Source organism: Elephas maximus, chromosome 9 (assembly GCF_024166365.1).
Source record: "Elephas maximus indicus isolate mEleMax1 chromosome 9, mEleMax1 primary haplotype, whole genome shotgun sequence".
NCBI lineage: Eukaryota > Metazoa > Chordata > Mammalia > Proboscidea > Elephantidae > Elephas > Elephas maximus.
Genome location: NC_064827.1, coordinates 44,286,582 through 44,308,834, shown reverse-complemented (window position 1 = coordinate 44,308,834; position 22,253 = coordinate 44,286,582). Strand labels below are relative to the sequence as shown.

The 22,253-nt window shown below is 40.0% G+C and overlaps 1 protein-coding gene across 1 annotated transcript in view; it reads right to left on the bottom strand.

Moving 5' to 3' along the window:
• The window catches only part of LOC126082416 (phospholipid-transporting ATPase FetA-like), a 130,068-nt gene that overhangs the window by 13,221 nt on the left and 94,594 nt on the right, over window positions 1-22,253 (bottom strand). Inside the window, exons 13-18 of the mRNA XM_049894946.1 lie at window positions 19,835-20,031; window positions 16,717-16,925; window positions 15,235-15,278; window positions 5,934-6,099; window positions 1,492-1,680; window positions 690-805 (exon numbers count right to left, since the gene is read on the bottom strand). Coding sequence (XP_049750903.1) covers window positions 690-805; window positions 1,492-1,680; window positions 5,934-6,099; window positions 15,235-15,278; window positions 16,717-16,925; window positions 19,835-20,031 — 921 coding nt within the window. The remainder of the gene's footprint in view (window positions 1-689; window positions 806-1,491; window positions 1,681-5,933; window positions 6,100-15,234; window positions 15,279-16,716; window positions 16,926-19,834; window positions 20,032-22,253) is intronic.

The window sequence follows — 22,253 nt, the reverse complement described above, 5'->3', positions numbered from 1 at the left end:
TGGTCTAGTAAAATTTCATTTTTTCCCATCTATTTCTTTTATGAAATCTTCTTTTCTGATCTGTCCGCTACCTCTTCCTGGTCCTCCAACCCTTTGTATATCCAGGTTTATGGCTAGAAACACCAGAGAGTATGGATCTTGTTTTCCATTTTCGTGCCAGCTGGCTAGAGTCTCTTTCTGATATATCCTAAATCCTAGAGGGTGGAAGAAAGGTGTGGTAGAGAGGGGGAAGTGCCCTTGGGGATTCTAATCCTGATGACAGCAGAGGGAGGTATCAAGCAGCCCCCTACTCCATACCCTGAAAGCAGTCTGTTCTCATTATGGCTGGTAGGACAGTGCCTCTCACATCAGCAAGCCCCATTCTGAAGCAAATTTTAGGTCTGACTTAGATCTCTTGACCCAGGAATCATAAAGACAACTATTTTGGTTGTAGTAAGTGTTCCCACAAACATAATCCTCATCATTCCTCTGGGGTCCTGTTGCATTCAACTCTTTTGACACAGAAGTTGGCAATGTGGTCAGTGAGGATCCCACAGAATAGGGTAGTTTTTATTCTTCTACCGGTTAAAGAGACACGGACACCAATATACACCCATACAGAAACACATGATAGAGACACACATGTGGACACACCCCCAGATACACAGAACTACCCACAGTCTCCCTCCCCTGCAGCTCAAAACACTCACATCTAAATGTTCCATGGTGATATCTCTGAGGGATCTACAGGATGGATGAAGCAGCTGACAGAGGATGGTGTCAGCACCCTTGCAGAACAACATTACCCGATTTTCAGGTGTCCGCACTGAGGATAAGCAAATTAAGCAAAGTAACTGTATAGGTCTATTGTTATAAGAACTTGTCTAGGCCTATGAGGGATGGTAGGAGGCTGTTCCCCATGGCATTTGTTTCTTCTACTTTGGGGGCTAAGCACTCAATGAGTGGTCAAACAGGGCAAGTGAAGTGGTGAGGACTGGTGAGAGTGAGGGATAAGCAGTTCTTCCGTAGGTTCAATATCACCTGTGGAAGACTCTGATGCAGAATCACATTTTGTTTCTTAATTTCAAGTCCCAGACCAAGGCCCACACCTAACTAAGGACCAGTAATAATTACCTTCTTTCTCTTCAGTCTGAGGCCCAAACTAATTGGGAGCAAGACAGCATGAATTTCAGCTGCCCCCGACCCCTCTCTCATTCCATGTTCATCCCATATTCTGTCTTTGTCTTGGCTTTGAGTGCTGAGAAACCACTACCAGGAACGCTAAAGTAGGTCCCTCTCATTTGGTAGCAAGCCTCCGTATATGTATAAGAGAAAACATAAAGCATATGTGAAAGAGAAAGTGGGAATGGCTGTGGTTTGTATTTGAGGCATAGTACCTGTGAGGAGGCACGTGGGTGGGAGAAAGCTTATTCGTGTAGATAAAAAAAGTTAACACGTGAATGTGCATGAAGGAGAAAGAAGGGGAGAGGGATGAGTAGGACGGGTACCCACCAATAACAGACATCCGCTTGCGCACGTTGTTGAAGTCCAAAATAGCCAAGAGTTCGTAGACTTTGGTTTTCCCCATTTCGACCATCATGATTGTCTCAGACGTGCGAGAACGGAACACAAAGCCAAAGTTCCTGGCAGCAGTGACCAGGGCACCTTCATCTGGGGACTGAGCCTGGTATACCAGCTCACCTGACAGGAGAGAAGAGGGCGGCCAGAGCCCACAGAGATGAGCAGCTGAAGTCCACCCAGAAGTGACACTATCTTCCAAGTGGCTTCCATAAAGATGGAGCCCAGGAGGGGACATCTTTCTTCAAAACTTCCTCACAAGTCTGACTCTAAAAGGCCAGGTTGCATAGAATATCTCAGTCTCTTTTCTTTCAACTCATTTCACAGACCTGATTTACTATTACAGAGGTACATGGTACATGCAGTGTATATAAAGAAATAAAACATAGTTACTCTCAAACTTTAGTGGGTAAAGATGCCTTAGGGATCTTGTTAAAAATGAAAGTTCCTGGGCCCCACTTATACTTACGGAATCCAGAATCACAAAATTTGGGAGGGGGCCCCAGGAAACTGAATTTTTAACAAGTCTCCAGGGTTATTCTCATGCAGGTGGTCCTGCATAAGGTAGTCCTGCATAAGACTGGCCACACTTTGATAAACATTGCTACAAGATAATGACACTGATGGTTTAGTATACAGTTAAAAATATATACATGAATGAGTGTCGTCACCTTTGAAACTCACTCTGGGACACTAAATAACTCACTCTATTGAATCAGCCTTTTAATCTGATATTACTCAAGACATTTCTAGAACTCTTCTTTTGGAATGTCATCACTAGCTGAGGTGTATTTTGGAATATTTCCCTTGTGAAGGTCAATTTGATTTTTTTTTTAATTGTGCTCTAAGTGAAAGTTTACAGTTCAAGTTAGTTTCTCATACAAAAATTTATACATATATTGTTATGTGACCCTAGATGTTCTCCCTGTAATGTGACAGCACGCTCCTTTCCAGCCTGTATTTCCCGTGTCCATTCAACCAGCTCCTGTCCCTCTCTGCCTTCTCATCTCATCTCTGGACAGGAGCTGCCCATCTGGTATCATGTATCTACTTGAGCTAAAAAGCACACTCTTCACAAGTATTATTTTATGTCTTATAGTCCAGTCTAATCTTTCTCTGAAGAGTTGACTTTGGGAATGGTTTCAGTTTTGGACTAATAGAGAATCCACGGCCATGTCTTCTGGGGTCCCTCCAGTCACAGTCAGACCATTAAGTCTGGTCTTTTTACTAAAATTTGAGTTCTACACCCCACTTTTCTCCTGCTCTGTTAGGGACTCTCTGCTGTGTTCCCTGTCAGGGCGGTCATTAGTGATAGCCGAACACCATCTAGTTCTTCTGGTCTCAGGCTGACGGAGTCTCTGGTTTATGTGGCCCTTTCTGTCTCTTGGGCTCATATTTTCCTTGTGTTTTTGGTGTTCTTCATTTTCCTAGGCTCCAGGTGGGTTGGGACCAATTGATGCATCTTAGATGGCTGCTTGCTAGCTTTTAAGACCCCAGATGCCACTCACCAAAGTGGGATGCAGAACATTTTCTTAATTAACTTTGTTATGCCAGTGGACCTAGATGTCCCCTGAAATCAGGGTCCCCAGGCCCCCGCGCCTGCTACTCTGTCCCTTGAAGTGTTTGACTGTATTCACGAAACTTCTTAGCTTTTGGTTTAGTCCAGTTGTGCTGACATCCCCGGTATTGTGTGTTGTCCTTCCCTTCACCTAAGATAATTCGTGTCTACTATCTAGTTAGTAAATACCCTTCTCCCTCCCTCCCCACCCTTGTAATGATCAAAGAATGTTTTCTTCTGTGTTTAAACCTTTTCTTGAGTTCTTATAATAGTGGTCTCATACAATATTTGCTCTTTTGTGACTGACTAATTTCACTCAGTATAATGCCTTCCAGATTCATCCATGTTGTGAGATGTTTTGTGGATTCATCATTGTTATAGATGCATAGTATTCCATTGTGTGAATATACCACAATTTGTTTATCCATTCATCCGTTGATGGGCACCTTGGTTGCTATTGTGAACAGTGCTACAATGAACATGGGTGTGCATATATCTATTCATGTGATGGCTCTTATTTCTCTAGGATATATTCCAAGGAGTGGGATTGCTGGATCATATGGTAGTTCTATTTCTAGCTTTTTAAGGAAGCGCCAAATTGATTTCCAAAGTGGTTGTACCATTTTACATTCCCACCAGCAGTGTGTAAGTGTTCCAGTCTCTCTACAACCTCTCCAACATTTACCGTGTTCTTTGGATTAATGCTAGTCTTGTTGGGGTGAGACGGTATTTCATTGTAGTTTTGATTTGCATTTCTCTAACGGGGAATGATCATAAGCATTTCCTTGTGTATCTGGTATCTGGTAGCCACGTGAATGTCTTCTTTGTCTGAATGTCTATGAAGTGCCTGTTCATATCCTTTGCCCATTTTTTAATTGGGTTACTTGTCTTTTTGTGGTTGAAGTTTTGCAGTATCTTGTAGATTTTAGAGATTAGATGCTGACTGGATTTGTCATAGTCAATTTTTTTTTCCCAGTCTGTAGGTTGTCTTTTAACTCTTTTGGTGAAGTCTTCTGATGAGCATAAGTGTTTGATTTTTAGGTGCTCCCAGTTATCTAGTGTCATGGATTTAATTGTGTCCCTCCAAAATATGTGTCAACTTGGTTAGGCCATGATTCTTGGTATTGTGTGGTTGTCCTCCATTTTGTGATTGTAATTTTATGTTAAAGAGGATCAGGGTGGGATGTAACACTCTTACTAAGGTCACATCCCTGATCCAATGTAAAGGAAGTCTTCCTGGGGTATGGCCTGCACCACCTTTTATCTTACAGGAGATAAAAGGAAAGGGATGCAAGCAGAGAGTTGGGGACTTCATACCACCAAGAAAGCAGTGCAGGTGGCAGAGCTTGTCCTATGGACCCAGGGCCCCTGTGCGGAAAAGCTCCTAGTCTGGGGGAAGATTGATGAGAAAGCTGACAGTGAGAAAGCCTTCCCCTGGAGCTGGCGCCGTGAATTTAGACTTTTAGCCTACTTTACAGTGAGGAAATAAACTTCTCTTTGTTAAAGCCATCCACTTGTGATATTTCTGTTATAGCAGCACTAGATAACTAGACCTCTAGTTTCTCTTCTGATGCTTGTGCATTGTTAGTAATGTTTTGTCAATTTGATTTTTAAAACAGCCAAGCATTATTAGAGTCTTACTCTTGGTAATAAGGTGTAAGGGAGTATCTAATTTTAGGTCAGACATAAGATGTATTTACCAGACAATGAGAGAATTTTTCTTGTCAATTTCCAACCTTGTGACTAAATAAAGATGAAGCCAAACATACTTCAAGTAGTAGCACCGTTGGAATGGTAGGCTCAGAGAGGCATGTGGTGGGGTAGGATATTATAGGATCAGGAGACATGAAACTTAACTTCTTACCTAATTTCTGCCCTTCTTAGCTATAGGATTTTAGGCAAGTCAATCTCTTTTAGCTTTAGTTTCCTTCTCTAGGAGCGCTGGTTAAGTATCTGGCTGCTAACCAAAAAAGGTTGGCAGTTTGAATGTACCAGCTGTCCTTGGAGACCCTAGGGTACAGTTCTACTCTGTCCTATAGGGTTGCTATCAATCAGAATTGACTCAACTGCAGTGGGTTTAGTTTGGTTTTGGTTCCCTCTCTGTAAAAACGGAATCATTTTTCTTGTTCTGCCTACATTAGAGGGTTGTTAAGAAGATTGTGGGAAACAATATAAATAAAATCAATTGTAAAACTGTAAAGTGATATACAAATATGAGGTGTTGCTACTGGTAGTATTAAGAGTATATTGACTGTAAAGGACATGATTCATTTGGTTTTCTAAATTCCTGTTTGTTTAAAAAAAAAGTCTTAAGTTTATAGTCAGTCATTTTTCATTCACTGTTTCTAAAAAGGCTTGGATAAATTCATGGATGAAGTAGCCATATTTGGTTACTAAAGAAATTTGGATATATGGGGATATCTTTAAATTATGAAGCTACAAGAGGACATCTCAACTCATCCTTCAGGAAGTCCTGTCAGAGATAGTGGGGCTGATCTTGGGGACAATTCAGATGGACTCAGTGTCAGAACATCACAGAGTCCCAGGATGAGAAGCCCTTTAGATAACATCAAATTTGACCCCTATTCAATGACTGTATCATCTTTAAAACCAAGAGGTTGTTTTCCACTTGAATATTTCCAGTGACTGGGAGCTCACTACTTATCTTAACCATTTATTCCATTGCTGGCCAATGCTCCCTATTAGAAAGTTTTTTCTTAGATTAAAGCCATTACAAATCATATCAAAAAAACCCCACCTTCAACCAGCCTAAACTGTATGACATATTCTCAGTCATGTGGCCTTGGGCCCTCCTTACCTTCCACTCTCTCCTCTGACATCACGGTATGGCACAATGAGAGTGAGAGGAAAAACAAGCGCACCCAGCGATCTCCCTTTTTCACTGCCTCCACCAAAGTCTTGTCATAAAATGAAAACTTAGGATCAGCGAGTTTGTTGTAGGAGAAGTCGACTTTTTCTGTTTTCTGGAACACAAAAATCAAGATAAACTTCTAAGCAGCAGCCTGACATTTAACAGAAGGTCAATTTGGGGACAATTTCCAGAATATGACAGCAACCCTCAAGGAAGGTAGGAAGAGAAAAGTAAGATAAATGGAGGAGAGTCTGCTGGTCTCTAAGGCCTTTGTAGCTCTGACCTGGACCATCTACTCACTTGGGCCAAAAAAGATCCATCCCACAGGGGACAAGCTAAGCACATCTTTGCAGACCCTTCTTGCCCCCTTTGTACCCTTGGCATCTTGAGTGGCATCTTTAGGTTCTACTCTTCCAAGTCCTAAATCCGTGAGACTAAAAACTGGAAGGATATGAAGAGGTAACTACTCTGTATTAATAACTGCAGTCTGGAAATTGTCTTGCCTCTGGCTGTCCTCTGTCTGATTTTGTGAGCTGAAAAGGGAACGCAGTCCTAGGTACAGTGGTTAATAGGGGGCTGGAGAAGAATTTGTAAGACAGAGGCAAGCCCATATAGCAAGGCAGTTTCAGTACCTATTTGCTGTTCACAGACTTAATTTTGAATCATTATATTTGACCTGTCAGCATACCTAATTCCTTCCTCTGGTAAGCCTCATGGTTAGTGACCTTAGTGACCTTGCTGCTTGTGTTCTTATTTCAGTCCTTGCCTCAATCTAATCAAATTACATCTTAGGGCCTAATACTCATTACTGTTTTTCCTGTCCATGATCTTTAGACATTGACTTTTATTCTACAGTTCATCCAGGCTACTTGCAGTAATCTTGGGTAAATACTTTTTTTCTGGCTGAATTAGGCCATGGGACTTTCTTATCCTCGTCCTGGAGTGTGATGTTATTAACAGTTTCACACCCATACCAAAACAATCAAGGATCTTTCTACAGTTTTCTGTAGTTGTAGTTGGGCTGAGCCCCAATATGTCAAGTACAGACATAACTGTCCTGTTTGGGGCAATGCTGAGGAAAGGGACATTTATAATGAGCTATATTGGTTCTTTTCTATATTCCATCTAGAGGAGTCTTGTCATAGCAGGGAGGAAGTACACTCAAGTCTAGGGCCAAGCCTTGAACCTGACCAACCACAGATTTATGAGCTCTGAGAAGTGTGTAAGTTCCATAACTTAAGATAACTCATTGCATATCCTCTCCTGAGGCATTTCTAGAATTGAGCTGTTGTACTGGTACATTCTCTGAAATCAGGGGCTGGTGAGTGATGAGAGACAGGGTTGAGGAGGTAGGCATGAGCCAGATCCTGAATTACCATCCTATATGTAATGGAGAATCACAGAATTTTCCAGCTAGAAGTCATACAAGCTAATTTGTATTTCAGAGAAAGTTCTCTGGTAGCAGCACAGAGGATATATTGTAACTAGCATGACAAGAAGCAAGGAGACCAGTTAGGAAGTCACTGCAGTGATCCACAAGAGAACTGATTCAGTAGTGGCAATGGATATTTCGAATGTATTTAGAAAATTAAGGGACTAGAATTGATAGGATGTGGATATACAGAGTGAAAGAGAGAAAGAGCTAAGAATAATTTTATATTTCCTAGTTAGGACCCTGGGTAGATATGTGAGACCATTTACTGAAATAGGATACTAAGAAGGAAGAAGACCTTTTTGACAGACTGAGTTTTGAAGCTCAGGAAAGAGAGCTGAGCTAGTTTCTGATCACCCTTTCCAGAAAAGTAATGTTCAAGAACACTGAACCTGGCTGGGTATAGGACTGAGGCAGGGTTGGACTGGAGCTGTATGTAGTACAGTATGCTCTGACAGGGATAAATCTGAAATTAAAGCCAAATAATCAGTTAAGGTTGAAAGGCAAAATCCAGGTACTAGATGAAAGGATGGAAACTGGGGATATCAGATGACAAGAAGTGGATTCAGAATGGAGGGTAGAAGGTGGCAACTGAGGAAACTCTTTGAGATGCTGTGTCATAGTTATAGACAGTTTTTATAGAATGTCTTTAGCCTTGGCTGTGGATGGGGAGGGAGCTATCAAGGCTTCTCTCTTCATCAGTGAGTAAGTGGCAGTTAAAGCCACACAGATACATGAGGTTATCCAGGGAGACTATATAGACAGAGAAGAGGTACAATGATAGAGCCCTGGGGAACATCAGCACCTATGGCAAAGAGATGAAAAAAAAGCAATCAAACGGGAAGAAAAAAACAAGAAGAAAGTTATTTAACAGAAGCCAAGGGACAAGAGAGCTTTAAGAAAAAAAAAAAAAGGTGTTTAAGAGTATCAAAATCTGCAAAGGTAGTCATTAATGACCTTGACTAGGATAGTTTCAGTGGACACGACAGGACAGTCTGACTACATAGAAGAAACTGAAGAATGAGTGAAAAGTGAGGAATTAGAGACTGCTGTAATTGCCTGTTTAACTTACATGGATTCTCTTCTAGTCTTCCAACTGTTGAAGGTAGGAATCAAGTCTATTTTGTTTTCCCTGAACCTTTAGCACTTGCTCAGAGCCTGACATATGGCAGACACTCAATAAATATTTTGAATTGACTGACAGAGACAGATAATGGCTAGAGGGGGATATGGGATCAAGGAAAATTCCAAGTGTTTTTTGAAGAAAGGAAAGAGTTGAGCTGAGAGGAAAGAATCACATAAGAAATAAATTTTAGATATATAAGAAAGAGAAAATACAGGATTGACTGAAGTTCCTGAGGAAGTAGGAAAGGATGGAATTTAGAATATAAAAATTCAATATATTGTACTGAAAGAAAAAGTGATACCTTTTTTGAGACTGAAGGAAAGGAGGTAAAGGTGGATTCTGATATATGTATACCAAAAACACCAAGCCAGTTGCTGTTGAGTTTATTCTAACTCATGGCTACCCCATGTCTGTCAGAGTAGAATTATGCTCCATAGGGTTTTCTATGGCTGATTTTTCAGAAGTAGATCACCAGGCCTTTCTTCTTAGATGCCTCTGAGTGGACTGGAACCTCCAACCTTTTGGTTAGCAACCAAGTACAGTAACTGAATCATTGAGGAATGACAATATATAGAGGGAGATATTAGCTGATAGTTGGATTTTTTCTCAGAAAGTATAAGACAATATCATCTGCTGTACGCTGGGGAGAGAGGAATGTGGCAGAGGGCCTGAGAATGGTTAATGTTTGGAATAGTTGATATGGGGACTAAAGGATAAAGCAGACCAAAGGCACATAAAAAATGTCCCAAGTGGCACTGGGGGCCCAGCAGAGGATAGAGTCTTGAATTTGTAATGGTTTTGTGACCTGCAAAATAGTGCTTGGAACTCTGAGATTAGAAACAGAGAAGGGTAGATGGTTTGGTTAATTTAAGACTGAGGTTTGTTGGGTGATTAGAGAGAAAAAAGGAGGACTAGCTAAGGTATTCAGGATGCTTGTGATCCTAGGTTACAGGCTAGGGAGGAAAGAAGTGAAGCCATAAGGGATTAATAGGCCCTGGAAAAAGGAAAGCTGAGAGTTTGTAAATCTTGATGAGATAAGAAAGCAGGCATCATAGCAGTCAAGTAGTGTGAGAGGTAGAGGATAAGGTTTGTGATCAGCTATCGTGACAAGGGAGTTTACAATTTTAGAGTAGTACAATTTTGGATGATGACAGGGTGACATAGAAATGGGTGGTATAGACTTTTGGAATATAGGAAGTCATGAACCTTAGAGTCTAAGGTGATAGATCATCCACAAAGATGCCAGTACCACCCAAGATGGTAGCAGGGGTTGGATAGAGAGGGAGAATATGTGCTAAGTTTCAAAGTCCTCAGTCAATGAAGTGAAGAAGACAGACAATTCATAGATGGCAAACACAAGAAGGATTAAAGAGGAGTATAGCCAGAAGTTATAAGCATCACAGGAAAAAGAATGTATGAGGGAGAAAAAGTAATGACATATTGGAACAGAATAATGAGGAAATACGTTTGGGCTTATGGTATGCAGAGTAGGAGAGAGGTGGAGGGAAAGGAATGTTCTCAGGGAGAGTCATATTTCAATTACGGCAGGGAGGAGAAGAAAGCATTTTTATAAGGCTGTAGTAAATTTGTTTACAAAAAACAAAAATTCCAGTGATTCAGTGGAAAATGTGTTATGGTCTCAATCAGTATTGGAAGGAAGAAGGGGAAAGAAACTCCAGGGTAACAATTTACTCCCTAGGCATAGGGAGAAGCCATAACTTTGTTTATATTTCTAAGGTCATTAGCAGAGCCCCTGGAAGAGGATCTAAGGCAAGACACTGATTTTCTTTCCCCTTTCCAATCTCTTTGGGTAGATGGGGGAAAAGTGGTGAGTGGGAGCTTGAGTCGGTGGTCTGGCACATAAGTCAAGTAGCTAAAGGCTGGAAATTGGGTCTAGCAGGATAGGATGAGGGTAAGGATGCAGAGCACCCTGAGGGCAATGAATAATGCTCTATGAAAGGATGCTTAAAATCAAATCCATAAACAAAAGCTGAGGTCCAGTACTGGAGAAGACAGTGAAAACAAACCAGCTAGACATAGGAAGGACATATATAAAGATATTTTTATAATTATGGGGTGGGTAAGGACTGTTGAGTATGTCACAAATTCTGAGGCTATAAAGGAAAAAATCGACAGATTTGATTACATAAATTAAAAACTTCTACACAGAAAAATTTCTACATTCAGTTGGATCACCTTTCCAACTGATCCAACTGAATATGGAAATCATTGAACAATATCATTAATATCATACACAAGTAAAACTTTGTTGATCATTCAAAAGCAGTTGCAGCAGTATATCAACAGGGAACTGCCAGATATTCAAGCCAGGTATAGAAGTGGATGTGGAACCAGGGGTATCATTGCTAATGTCAGATGGATCCTGGCTGAAAGCAGAGAATACCAGAAAGATGTTTACCTGTGTTTTAATGACTATGCAAAGGCATTCAACTGTATGGATCATAACAAACTATGGATAACAATGAGAAGAATGGGAGTTCCAGGACACTTAATTGTGCTCATGAAGAACCTGTACACAGATCAAGAGGTAGTCGTTTGAACAGAACAAGGGGATACTGCACGATTTAAAGTCAGGAAAGGTATGTGTCAGGGTTGTATCTTTTCACCATACCTATTCAATCTGTATGCTGGGCAAATAATCAGAGAAGCTGGACTATATGAAGAACAATGGGACATCAAGATTGGAGGAAGATGCATTAAGAACCTGCGTTATGCAGATGATACAACCTTGCTTCTGAAAGTGAAGAGGATTTAAAGCACTTACTGATGAAGATCAAAGACCACAGCCTTTAGTATGGATTATACCTCAACATAAAAGAAAACAAAAATCCTCACAACTGGACCAATAAGCAACACCATGATAAACAGAGAAAAGACTGAAGTTGTCCAGGATTTCATTTTACTTGGATCCACAATCAACTTTTACTTGGATCCACAATCAACACCCATGGGAGCAGCACTCAAGAAGAAATCAAATGACGCATTGCATTGGGAAAATCCGCTGCAAAAGACCTCTTTAAAGTGTTGAAAAGCAAAGATGTCACCTTGAAGACTAAGGTGTGCCTGACCCAAGCTATGGTGTTTTCAATTGCCTCATATGCTTGCCAAAGGTGGTCAATGAATAAGGAAGACCAAAGAAGAACTGACATATTTAAACTGTGGTGCTGGTGAAGAATATTGAATACACCAAGGACTGCCAGAAGAACAAACAAATCTGTCTTGGAAGAAGTACAGCCAGAATGCTCCTTAGAAGCAAGGATGGCGAGACTACGTCTCATATACTTTGGACATGTTGTCAGGAGGGAACAGTCCCAGTCCCTGGAGAAGGACATCATGCTTGGTAAAGTAGAAGGTTAGCAAAAAAGAAGAAGACCCTCAAGGAGATGGACTGACACGGTGGCTGCAAAAGTGGGCTCAAGCATAACAATGATTGTGAGGCTGGCACAGGACCAGGCAATGTTTTATTCTGTTGTACATGGGGTCGCTATGAGTTATAACCGACTCAATGGCACCTAACAATGACAACACAGAAAAAAATCATAAGCCAGATTAAAAACCAAAAGACAAAATGGTAAAAATAATTGTAACAGATGTTCCAGATAAAGAAAGAATTGTTATTTTTACTACATAAAAAGCACTTTCAAGTAAGAACAGAGGGCAAAGAATGTGAACAGGCAACTCACCAAATAAGTGTAAATGGGAAATGAAAACATGAAAAATGATTCAACCTAATTAGTAATCAAAGAAGGGTAAATTAAATAATAAGAGAATAAGTTTTCACTAAGTTTCCAAAGATTAAAAAATTGCTAATACCCAGTATTGACATGGATATAGAGGGGAAAAAAAAAAAAAAAAGGGAATTCTCATATACTTTTGGTGGGATTATAAATTGATGCAATCTATCAGGAGGGCAATTTGGCAATATTAAATGCATTAAAAATGTGGCTATCAATTGACCAAGACATTTTACTTTTAGGAGTTTATCCTAAGGAAATAATTATTAGAAAAGTAGACAAAAATGTATGTACCAGGATGCTTACCATAATGTCATTTATAATAGCAAAAATTAGAATAAAAAGAGGGAATTGATTAAACAAATTAAGGTACATTAACACAATTGGATACCATGTTGTTGTTGTTGTTAGGTGCTGTTGAGCCGGTTCTGACTCATAACGACCCTATGCACAACAGAACGAAACACTGCCGGGTCCTGAGCCATCCTCACAATTGTTGTTATGCTTGAGCTCATTGCTGCAGCCACTGTGTCAATCCACCTTGTTGAGGGTCTTCATCTTTTCCGCTGACCCTGTACTCTGCCAAGCATGATGTCCTTGTCCAGGGACTGATCCCTCCTGACAACATGTCCAAAGTATGTAAGACGCAGTCTTGCCATCCTTGCTTCTAAGGAGCATGTACTTCTTCCAAGACAGATTTGTTCATTCTTTTGGCAGTCCATGGAATATTCAATATTCTTCACCAACACCACAATTCAAAGGCGACAGTTCTTCTTTGGTCTTCCTTATTCATTGTCCAGCTTTCACATGCATATGATGCGATTGAAAATACCATGGCTTGGGTCAGGCGCACCTTAGTCTTCAAGGTGACATCTTTGCTCTTCAACACTTTAAAGAGGTCCTTTGCAGCAGGTTTACCCAGTGCAATGCGTCTTTTGATTTCTTGACTGCTGCTTCCATGGCTGTTGATTGTGGATCCAAGTAAAATGAAATCCTTAACAACTTCAATCTTTTCTCCGTTTATCATGATGTTGCTCATTGGTCCAGTTGTGAGGATTTTTGTTTTCTTTATGTTGAGGTGTAATCTATACTGAAGGCTGTGGTTTTTGATCTTCATTAGTAAGTGCTTCAAGTCCTCTTCACTTTTAGCAAGCAAGGTTGTGTCATCTGCATAACGCAGGTTGTTAATGAGTCTTCCTCCAATCCTGATGCCCCGTTCTTCTTCATATAGTCCAGCTTCTCGGCTTATTTGCTCAGCATACAGATTGAATAGGTATGGTGAAAGACTACAATATCAAGGACATCATCCATGAAGAAAGCAAGAGGTCATTGAAAAGATAGGAAAGAAAGAAAAGAGCAAGATGGATGTCAGAGGAGACTCTGAAACTTGCTCTCGAATGTCGAGCAGCTAAAGCAAAAGGAAGAACTGATGAAGTAAAAGAACTGAACAGAAGATTTCAAAGGATGGCTCGGGAAGACAAAGTGAAGTATTATAATGACATGTGCAAAGAGCTGGAGATGGAAAACCAAAAGGGAAGAACACGCTCAGCGTTTCTCAAGCTGAAAGAACTGAAGAAAAAATTCAAGCCTTGAGTTGCAAAAGTGAAGGATTCTATGGGGAAAATATTAAACGACTCAGGAAGCATCAAAAGGAGATGGAAGGAATACAATTGGATACCATACACTCATTCAAAATGATGATGTAGACCTAGTTCACTGACATGGAAAGATGAGCACATTATATTGTCAAGTTAACAAAAGGAGGCTGAAAATAGCATGCATACAATGATCTTATCCATCAGTCCATCTATCTACCTACCTACCTACCTATTTAACTAGATCTAGATGTATGTGTATGTATACATACGAAAAATATCTGAAAGAATATACACCCAAATTTTACGTTGTTATCTAAATGAGGAATTGGATCATTTGAACTTTCTTCTTCATACATTTCTGTATTGTTGGGATTTTTTTACAATAAGCATGGATTTTTAAAAAATAATTTATCTCATTTTTGTTGTTCTTGAGAATATACACAGCAGAAATACACCAATTCAACAATTTCTACATGTACAATTCAGTTACACTGATTACATTCTTTGAGTTTTATAACTATTCTTACCCTCCTTTTCTGATTTGTTCCTCCTCCATTAACATAAACTCACTGCCCCCAAATTTCCAATCTAATCTTCTAAGTTGATGTTGTCAACTTCATCCTACACAGATAAATCTTAAAAGAACATAGTGCTCAAGGCAAACATTCTTTACTACTTAAACTAAGCTATTCTTGAAGAAGACTTCAGGGAATATTTTTGGTTTAAGGTTTAAAGATTATCTCAGAGCAACAGTTTCAGGGGCTCATCCAGCTTCCATGCTCCAGAAAGTCTGGATTCCATGAGAATATGAAATTCTGTTCTGCATTTAGCATGGATTATTTTTAACAGAAAAATGCCAATAAAGCTATTTTCATTTTATAAAACAAACCAAACCCCTCAAATAAATATAGGTCATTAATATAATACTTTGGAAACCCTGGTGGCATAGTGGTTAAGTGCTGTATCTGCTAACCAAGAGGTCAGCAGTTTGAATCTGCCAGGCACTCCTTGCACACTCTATGGGGCAGTTCTACTCTGTCCTATACGGTCGCTATGAGTCGGAATCGACTTGATAACAGTAGGTTTGAATTTTTTCAATTGACTCAAAGATACCAATGAGTACGAAGATGGCACAGGCCCAGGCAACGTTTCATTCTGTTATACATAAAGTTACCATGAGTTCTACTATACATAAGCCAATTCGATGGCAACTAACACCAAGAGCTTTTAATATTTCAGGTACTAAGGGAGCCCAATTTGTGTTAAAAGATGATGCTGTGCAGCATAGCTGCACGCATCTCCCACGTGCACTTCAAAGGGAGCTGTAATCACTCACCTCAGAGATTTTAACTGTCTGTCCATTCTTGTCGTAGACAGCACCTGTTGATAAGTAAACAGAGCATAGACTTGGCAAAGGATTTAAAGGAGGGTTTTTAAAAGCTCATTTATTCTGATTCCTTCATCCTAAACTTGCAGTCAAGCTATCCCAAATTCCCTCAGGCCACCTGTCAGTGCCTCAATAAGCTCCTTTCCCCAAGCCAATGGCAAGATGAGATCATCTGCTAGGCCCCAGCCCTTCTCCCTTAGGTAAGAGTGAGGGGAGGCTGGAAGATTAGTCACTGGATCTATGAGAGACTTTATAGCTCAAAAGGCTCCAGTCAGAAAAGGTACCTAGAGGAGATGTGAAAATAGCACTAAGGGTGTTTACGATTCCTGACCAATGTAGTACAGACCATATGGGATGGAAAACAGTCTGATGCCAAAGCCAGAAACACCCGTGACACTTTTCAACCTTACCCAGTGCATGGTTAGGTCTACACGATGAGTCAGAGAATTAAGATCTTCACCCAAATCAACTCATCCAAAAATAAGCCTTCAGAGTTTATACTTATGAAAAATTGTTTGGCAGGAGTTATAGGAAATAGAATGCTTTAACCTTCTTTTTTTAAACTGAGGTGAAATTCACATAACATACAATTAACGATTTTAAAGTGGACATATTCAGTGGCATTTAGTGTATTCACAATGTTGAGCAGCCACCACTGCTTTCTAGTTTCAAAACTTTTTCATTACCCCAAAAGAACACTCTCTGTGCTCTAGCTTTTTACATGTGAATATCCTCCTCTGCTAGGACACTGGGCAATGAATGATTACACACATAGGACTTAACACTATCACGAAAATGAGCTTCTGCTTATGGTATAAAATACGTGAGGGACTGGGCCTGGGAGACACTGATCAAAGCCTACCATTTGATGGCTTCTCTCAAGACTACTGGCCTGAGGGGGAATCAGGAGATTTCAGCTTCTGTCATAGACTGACTGCTCCATCTGATTTAATATAATTTTTCCTCAAGACACTGGGGACAAAGATGAAGTCTTGTACATATTGGTATTCCCAATGCCCAACACAATGGATTGCATCTATAACATGCAAAATAAATGCTTTTTGGTTAGTACTGAATGTGCTGGGTGTTCTTTGCATCGTGAATAGGGATAGTTGTGAGAATAGGACGTAAATGTGAGTTCCAGAGGCTTACAGATTTAGAAAGGAGCCCTGGTGGTGTAATGGTTAAGAGCTTGGCTGCTAACTGAAAGGATGACAGCTCAAACTCATACAGTGGCTCTGTGGGAGAAAGACCTGGTGATCTGCTCCCTTGAAGATTACAGCCTAGGAAATCCTAAATTCTACTCTGTTACATGGGGTCGCTATGAGTCAAAATTAACAACAACAACATAGATTTAGAGCTAGATCATTCTTGAAAACAATCTACAAAGTGGAATCTCCCCAGAACTCAGGGAAAGCAGGATATGCATACCATAGAACTTCCCATTAATAGAACACTTGTTAAAAATCATGATGTTCTGTGTCAGGGTCCCCGTTTTGTCGGAGAATACGTATTTGACCTGGCCGAGCTCCTCATTAAGGGTGGTGACACGAGCCTGTGCTGGTGTATTCCTTGGTGCATAAAACATCTCCCGATCCCAGTTGATATAGTAACTGCTGCCCAATCTTATTATCTCAACACTAAGGAAAAGCAAGAAGAGAAGGGCCCTCGGTTAGAGCAGGACAAGCAAATACATTATTCTGGTTTCCTTCTTACCAGTTACATGGTAGGTCAGGGCCAGCATCTAAAAATTACAGCATCTACCTTATGAGGAACCTACCTATCTAAAGGGCCCCTCCACCAGCCAACCCATTATAACCCTGACTTTGATCGTTATCACTTAAGGCTATACCTCCTGGACCCAGATATACCTGATGAACTTTTCTGAGGCATACTTCTTTTTTAGTCTTTCTTCATCTGAAATGTGTTTAGGGAAAGTCACAATTTTTGAACTTCTGCAGCAATGCAAAGTCTGATAGAGTAATATCTTACTTATAAATGGCTGCCTTGGACTAAAGGATTATCGCTGCTATCATGTAAATCATTGGTGGGAAAGAGGGAAACCTGAAAAACTGAGAGCTTTTCTGTTTAAGAAGAAGGGAAGAAGCTGTGAAAATCAGAAACAGCTATGGGAGCTGATCCTCTGGTAAATTTCTGGGTAGAGCCAGCCTGCCTGTGGGGTGACTCCCACCTGCAACAGCCTGCTCTCCATTTTATCTGAATTGCCTTTGTCATGTTCCTCATCTGCACCAAATAACATGCATTATCCATTCTTTAGGGCTAACAAACATCTTCATTTTAAAAAAGTGATGACTTTAAAGGGGCCTGCTTCCTATCATTATTCCTACTTAACGTGTAGTAATTTAGATTGCTTTACTTGTAATGCCTGTCTGCGACAGCCACATTGAATGACAAGGATTTTTTGTTTGAGGTGAGGGAGGAGGTACTCAGGCCCTCCTCATCTACTCCTAACTAGTCCCCATCCTGGAGTGTTGATCCCTCCCATCCTCTGCCATCTCTAAACTCTTACGCCTAATCACATTTCTTTCATTAGAAAGATCTTTGCTGGCTCTTCACCACTTTTAGGATACAATCCAAACTCCTTGGCCTGGCATTTAAGACTTCCCTGGATCTACTCTAAATTACCATCCAACACCATAGTCTAGCTACTCATTATTCTATGCACAGACCAAACTTTTAAAAACCTCCAATATTTGTACATATTGATCTTTTTGCTTGTAATGTTCATTTCTTCTTTTCTGCTTGGTGAATCCTACTCTTTCCTCAAATATCAGTTTTACTGTTACCTTTTCAGTAAACTTCCTAAACCTTCCCAGGCAAAACTAATCCATTTCTTCTCAAGACTCCCATAGCACTCATTTATATATTTCTGTTAACGTCATTTTTTATATTTTATGATAATTATTTTTATATATCTGTTTCCATAGCTACACTGTGAGCTTCTCTAGAGAAAGGACTGTGTCTTATTGGTTATTCATATTTCTATCCCTAACATCGAAGCCCTGATGACACAGTAGTTAAGCACTTGGCTACTAAGCTAAATGTTGGCAGTTTAAATCCATCAGCTGAAACCCCATGGGACAGTTCTACTCTGGAACTGACTCGACGGCAATGGGTTTGATTTGGTTTTATCCCTAGTACCTGGTGTAGTGCTTGGCACATAGTAGATGCTCAATAAATACTTATTAAATTAATAAGGTAATTTAGTTATGAAGGGTGTTTTTCAGGATGGAATGCCACAGTGCAGGGTTTAGAACACCTGGAAAGAAGGATGCTAACATGTGTTTGGGTGTGTGTATGTGGAAGGGAAGGCAGAACCTAGAAAAAGGAGATCAGAGTATGGTAAAGACTTACTTCATCTATTTCAATTTTTTTTCCAAGGTGTTCATGAAAAGAGGAGGAAATACCCTTTGTCTTTTCTTCTCCTACTTTTAAGAACCACAACTTAGACCACTATCACACCAACTCACCATTTGCCACATTTTTTATGTGGGAAAATGCATTCTGAGTTCTGATGAACTGACATACAAGTGAATGTGTGGAGCCTACCTCATTGGTAAACTAGAAGCTGCCTGGCCTGTGCTTCAAAATCACCAAATTTGTGTGCATTTTCTTCATATTGTTTCATGTATTTGTACATCTTGTTTAGTCACTTACATTGTAAGTTATTTGAGGGCAAGGACAATTTTCTTTTTGTATAACCCACATAGTATCTAGCACTTGGACCCACAATGTCCATGGTAACGGCAGTCAGGAAATCAAACGACATACTGCATTGGGCAAATCTGATGCAAAAGACCTCTTTAAAGTGTTAAAAAGCAAAGATGTCACTTTGAGGACTAAGGTGCACCTGACCCAAGCCATGGTATTTTCAATTGCCTCAAACACATGTGGAAGCTGGACAATGAATAAGACCGAAGAAGAACTGATGCCTTTGAATTGTGGTGTTGGTGAAGAATACTGAATATACCATGGACTGCAGAAGAACAAACAAATCTGTCTTGGAAGAAGTATAGCCAGAATGCTCCTTAGAAGCAAAGATGGCGAGACTTCGTCTCACATACTTTGGACATGTTGTCAGGAAGGATCAGTCCCTGGAGAAGGACATCCATACTTTTTACATACTTGGTAAAGCAGAGGGTCAGCAAAAAAGAGGAAGACCCTCAAGGAGATGGACTGACACAGTGGCTGCAACAATGGGCTCAAGTATAACAACGATTGTGAGGATGGCTCAGGACTGGGCAGTGTTTTGTTCTGTTGTACAAAGGGTTGCTATGAGTCAGAACCAACTCGATGGCACCTAACATCAACAACAACATTTATCACAGTGTTCTGGACATGGAAAATATTTATGCAGTCTCTATATATTTCTTAGTAGTATTCTATATACAGCCACTGTACGAGGTAAAGAGTTAAAGGGCACACATGTAGTCTGTGCTTTCTAAAAGTTCACACTCTAGTTGGGGAAATACAGGAAGTATGAAGTCAGTTCCTCTTCCCATAACCCAGTGTGACCAAAGAAACCTACCTGACGTAGAGGGAAATTGGCACTACAGTGTTGAGAATAATGAAGTAGGACCAGAATATGAGGAGGGCAGAGACAAATGATGAAGAAACATATTCTTCCCATGGCAGAAAAGTCTGGAAGTAGTAGCCTTTCTTATATTCCCAAATGCCATGTCCAATGGCTAGGACGATACACATGCTGGCTAAAAACAAGAAAATCTATTAAAAAAAAAAAAGAATTAAATTAACATTTCGTCTAAGCCTTATCTCTCAACAAAGCTTTTCCCTCTCTTTGGAGGCCAAGGAAGCCTTATAGTTCACAGGCTCTAGGCAGTAGTATAGAATAGCAAAGAAAGCCCAGCAGAAGCCATCTTAGGGATGTGAAAGGAAGATAATAACTAAAATATATTAATATTAAAATTAAATGCCTTTCCCCCAAAAACTTCACTGGATTGCCACATGAGCAAGAAATTATACTCTACTGTCACTGAGACTGTGAGGTTGTTATATTAATCATCTTACTTTGACTAACACAACTATACTACTTGTAGTTCCTGATTAATCTGATACCGTCTATGTTTAATTTTTTAGCTTTGAATTTAAGTATAATGCACAAAGAAAATCACGAATATATAAATTGACGAATTTTCCCAAAGTAATCACACTAATGGAACTAGTACTCATCTGAAGAAACAGAACATTTTCAGTACCCCAGAACCCACCCTCATGTCCCCTTCAAGTCACTATCCTTTGTAATTCCTCCTTCCACATTTCCCTTCTCCTGGTTTCCAGGAAACCACTAATCTGTTTTCTGTCACTATAGATTAGTTTGCATCTTTTAGAATTTTATTTAAATGGGATCATATGGTATATATACTTTTTTGTCTGCCTTCTTTCACTCAGCATAATTATTTTAGGATTCATCAATGTTTTTGTATCTATACATAGTTCATTCCTTTTTATTGCTGAGCAGCATTCTGTTGTACGAATATACCACAATTTGTTTACTCATTTACCTTCTGTAGGACATCCAGGTTGGTGCCAGTATTTGGCTATTACAAATAAAGCTACATTGTAAGTCTCCGCATGGGCATATGCTTTCACTTCCTTTAGGTAGATATCTAGGAGTGGAATTACTGGGTTGTATCGCAAATTCACGTGTAACTTTTTAAGAAACTGCCAAACTGTTTTCAAAATGGTTGTACCATTTTACATTCCCACTAGCCGTGTATTCTCACATGCCTCTAGAGAAGACATGCATGATGTTACTGTGAACCACCTCTACTCTACCCAACTGTCTACAGACTTGTGCCCTTGGTTACAAAGTGTAGTTAGCTCGAGGCAACTCATCCCCTCTGCTAGAGATTATGCAAATTGCCTGCCCTGTTGATGGGGAGAGATGATGACCAGAAGTCTCATCTTTGTTTGTGAGTAGGCAGAAGGTCATCGGCTCAGGCACTAAGCCCTGAATCTTCACTGCTGGAGCCCTAGTTAAGAACTTGGCTGCTAGCCAAAAGGTTGGTAGTTTGCATCCACCCAGCCACTCCTTGGAAACCCTATAGAGGCAGTTCTACTCTGTCCTACAGGATTGCTATGAGTTGAAATTGATGGCAGTGGGCTTGGGCTTCACTAATAGGGAAGTTTTTGAAGAGCAGAAATGCAGGAGGAGCTGATCTGATTGGGACCATTTCTCAGAAATTGAGAATTTAAAAAACTTTTTATTATAAAAAATTTCAAACACATATAAAACTATATAAACAGTACAGTGGACCCCCATGTCCACATCACCCAGCTTCAACAGTTATGAACTCATGGCCACTCTTATTTCATCTAAACCTCTTCTCCCCTGCCATCTAACATTTTTAAGCAAATCTCTGACATTGTATCATTTCCTCTGTAAACAGTTTAAAATATAGTTCTAAAAGATAATCTTATTTAACAACAACCACAATACCTTTATCACTTTAAAACAATTAATGATAAATCCTTAATGTTATTCAATATAAAAAACTGAGATTTGAGAGTTGAATGAAGGAAGAACAAACAAAACAGAGAAGGATCAGGATAGAGCAGAATAAAATCTGTTTTTACTCCTAGTCCAGGGCCAATTCACACTGAGTAGCTCAACTCTTTGTGATAAAGATCTCTCTGGGCCGTACAACCCTTCCTTATCAATCTTATTCCCACTTCCCCATCCTTTTCTTCAATGAGTCATGTGAAAGCAGATCTAGCCTCATGGTTCATATCAAGTGTCAATGATGAGTTCTACTGACCCTGCTTTCATTTTTGGATAGTCTGTGTGGCCAATATTTAACTTGAGACCATATTCCTCTACCTGCCACTTCTCTGGCCCTGCTTCATCAGTTCTAGTGGGAAAAAAATGGTGAAGCTAAAATGATTAGAATAAATAATTTGATACCCTCCAAAGCTGTGGGGGAAAC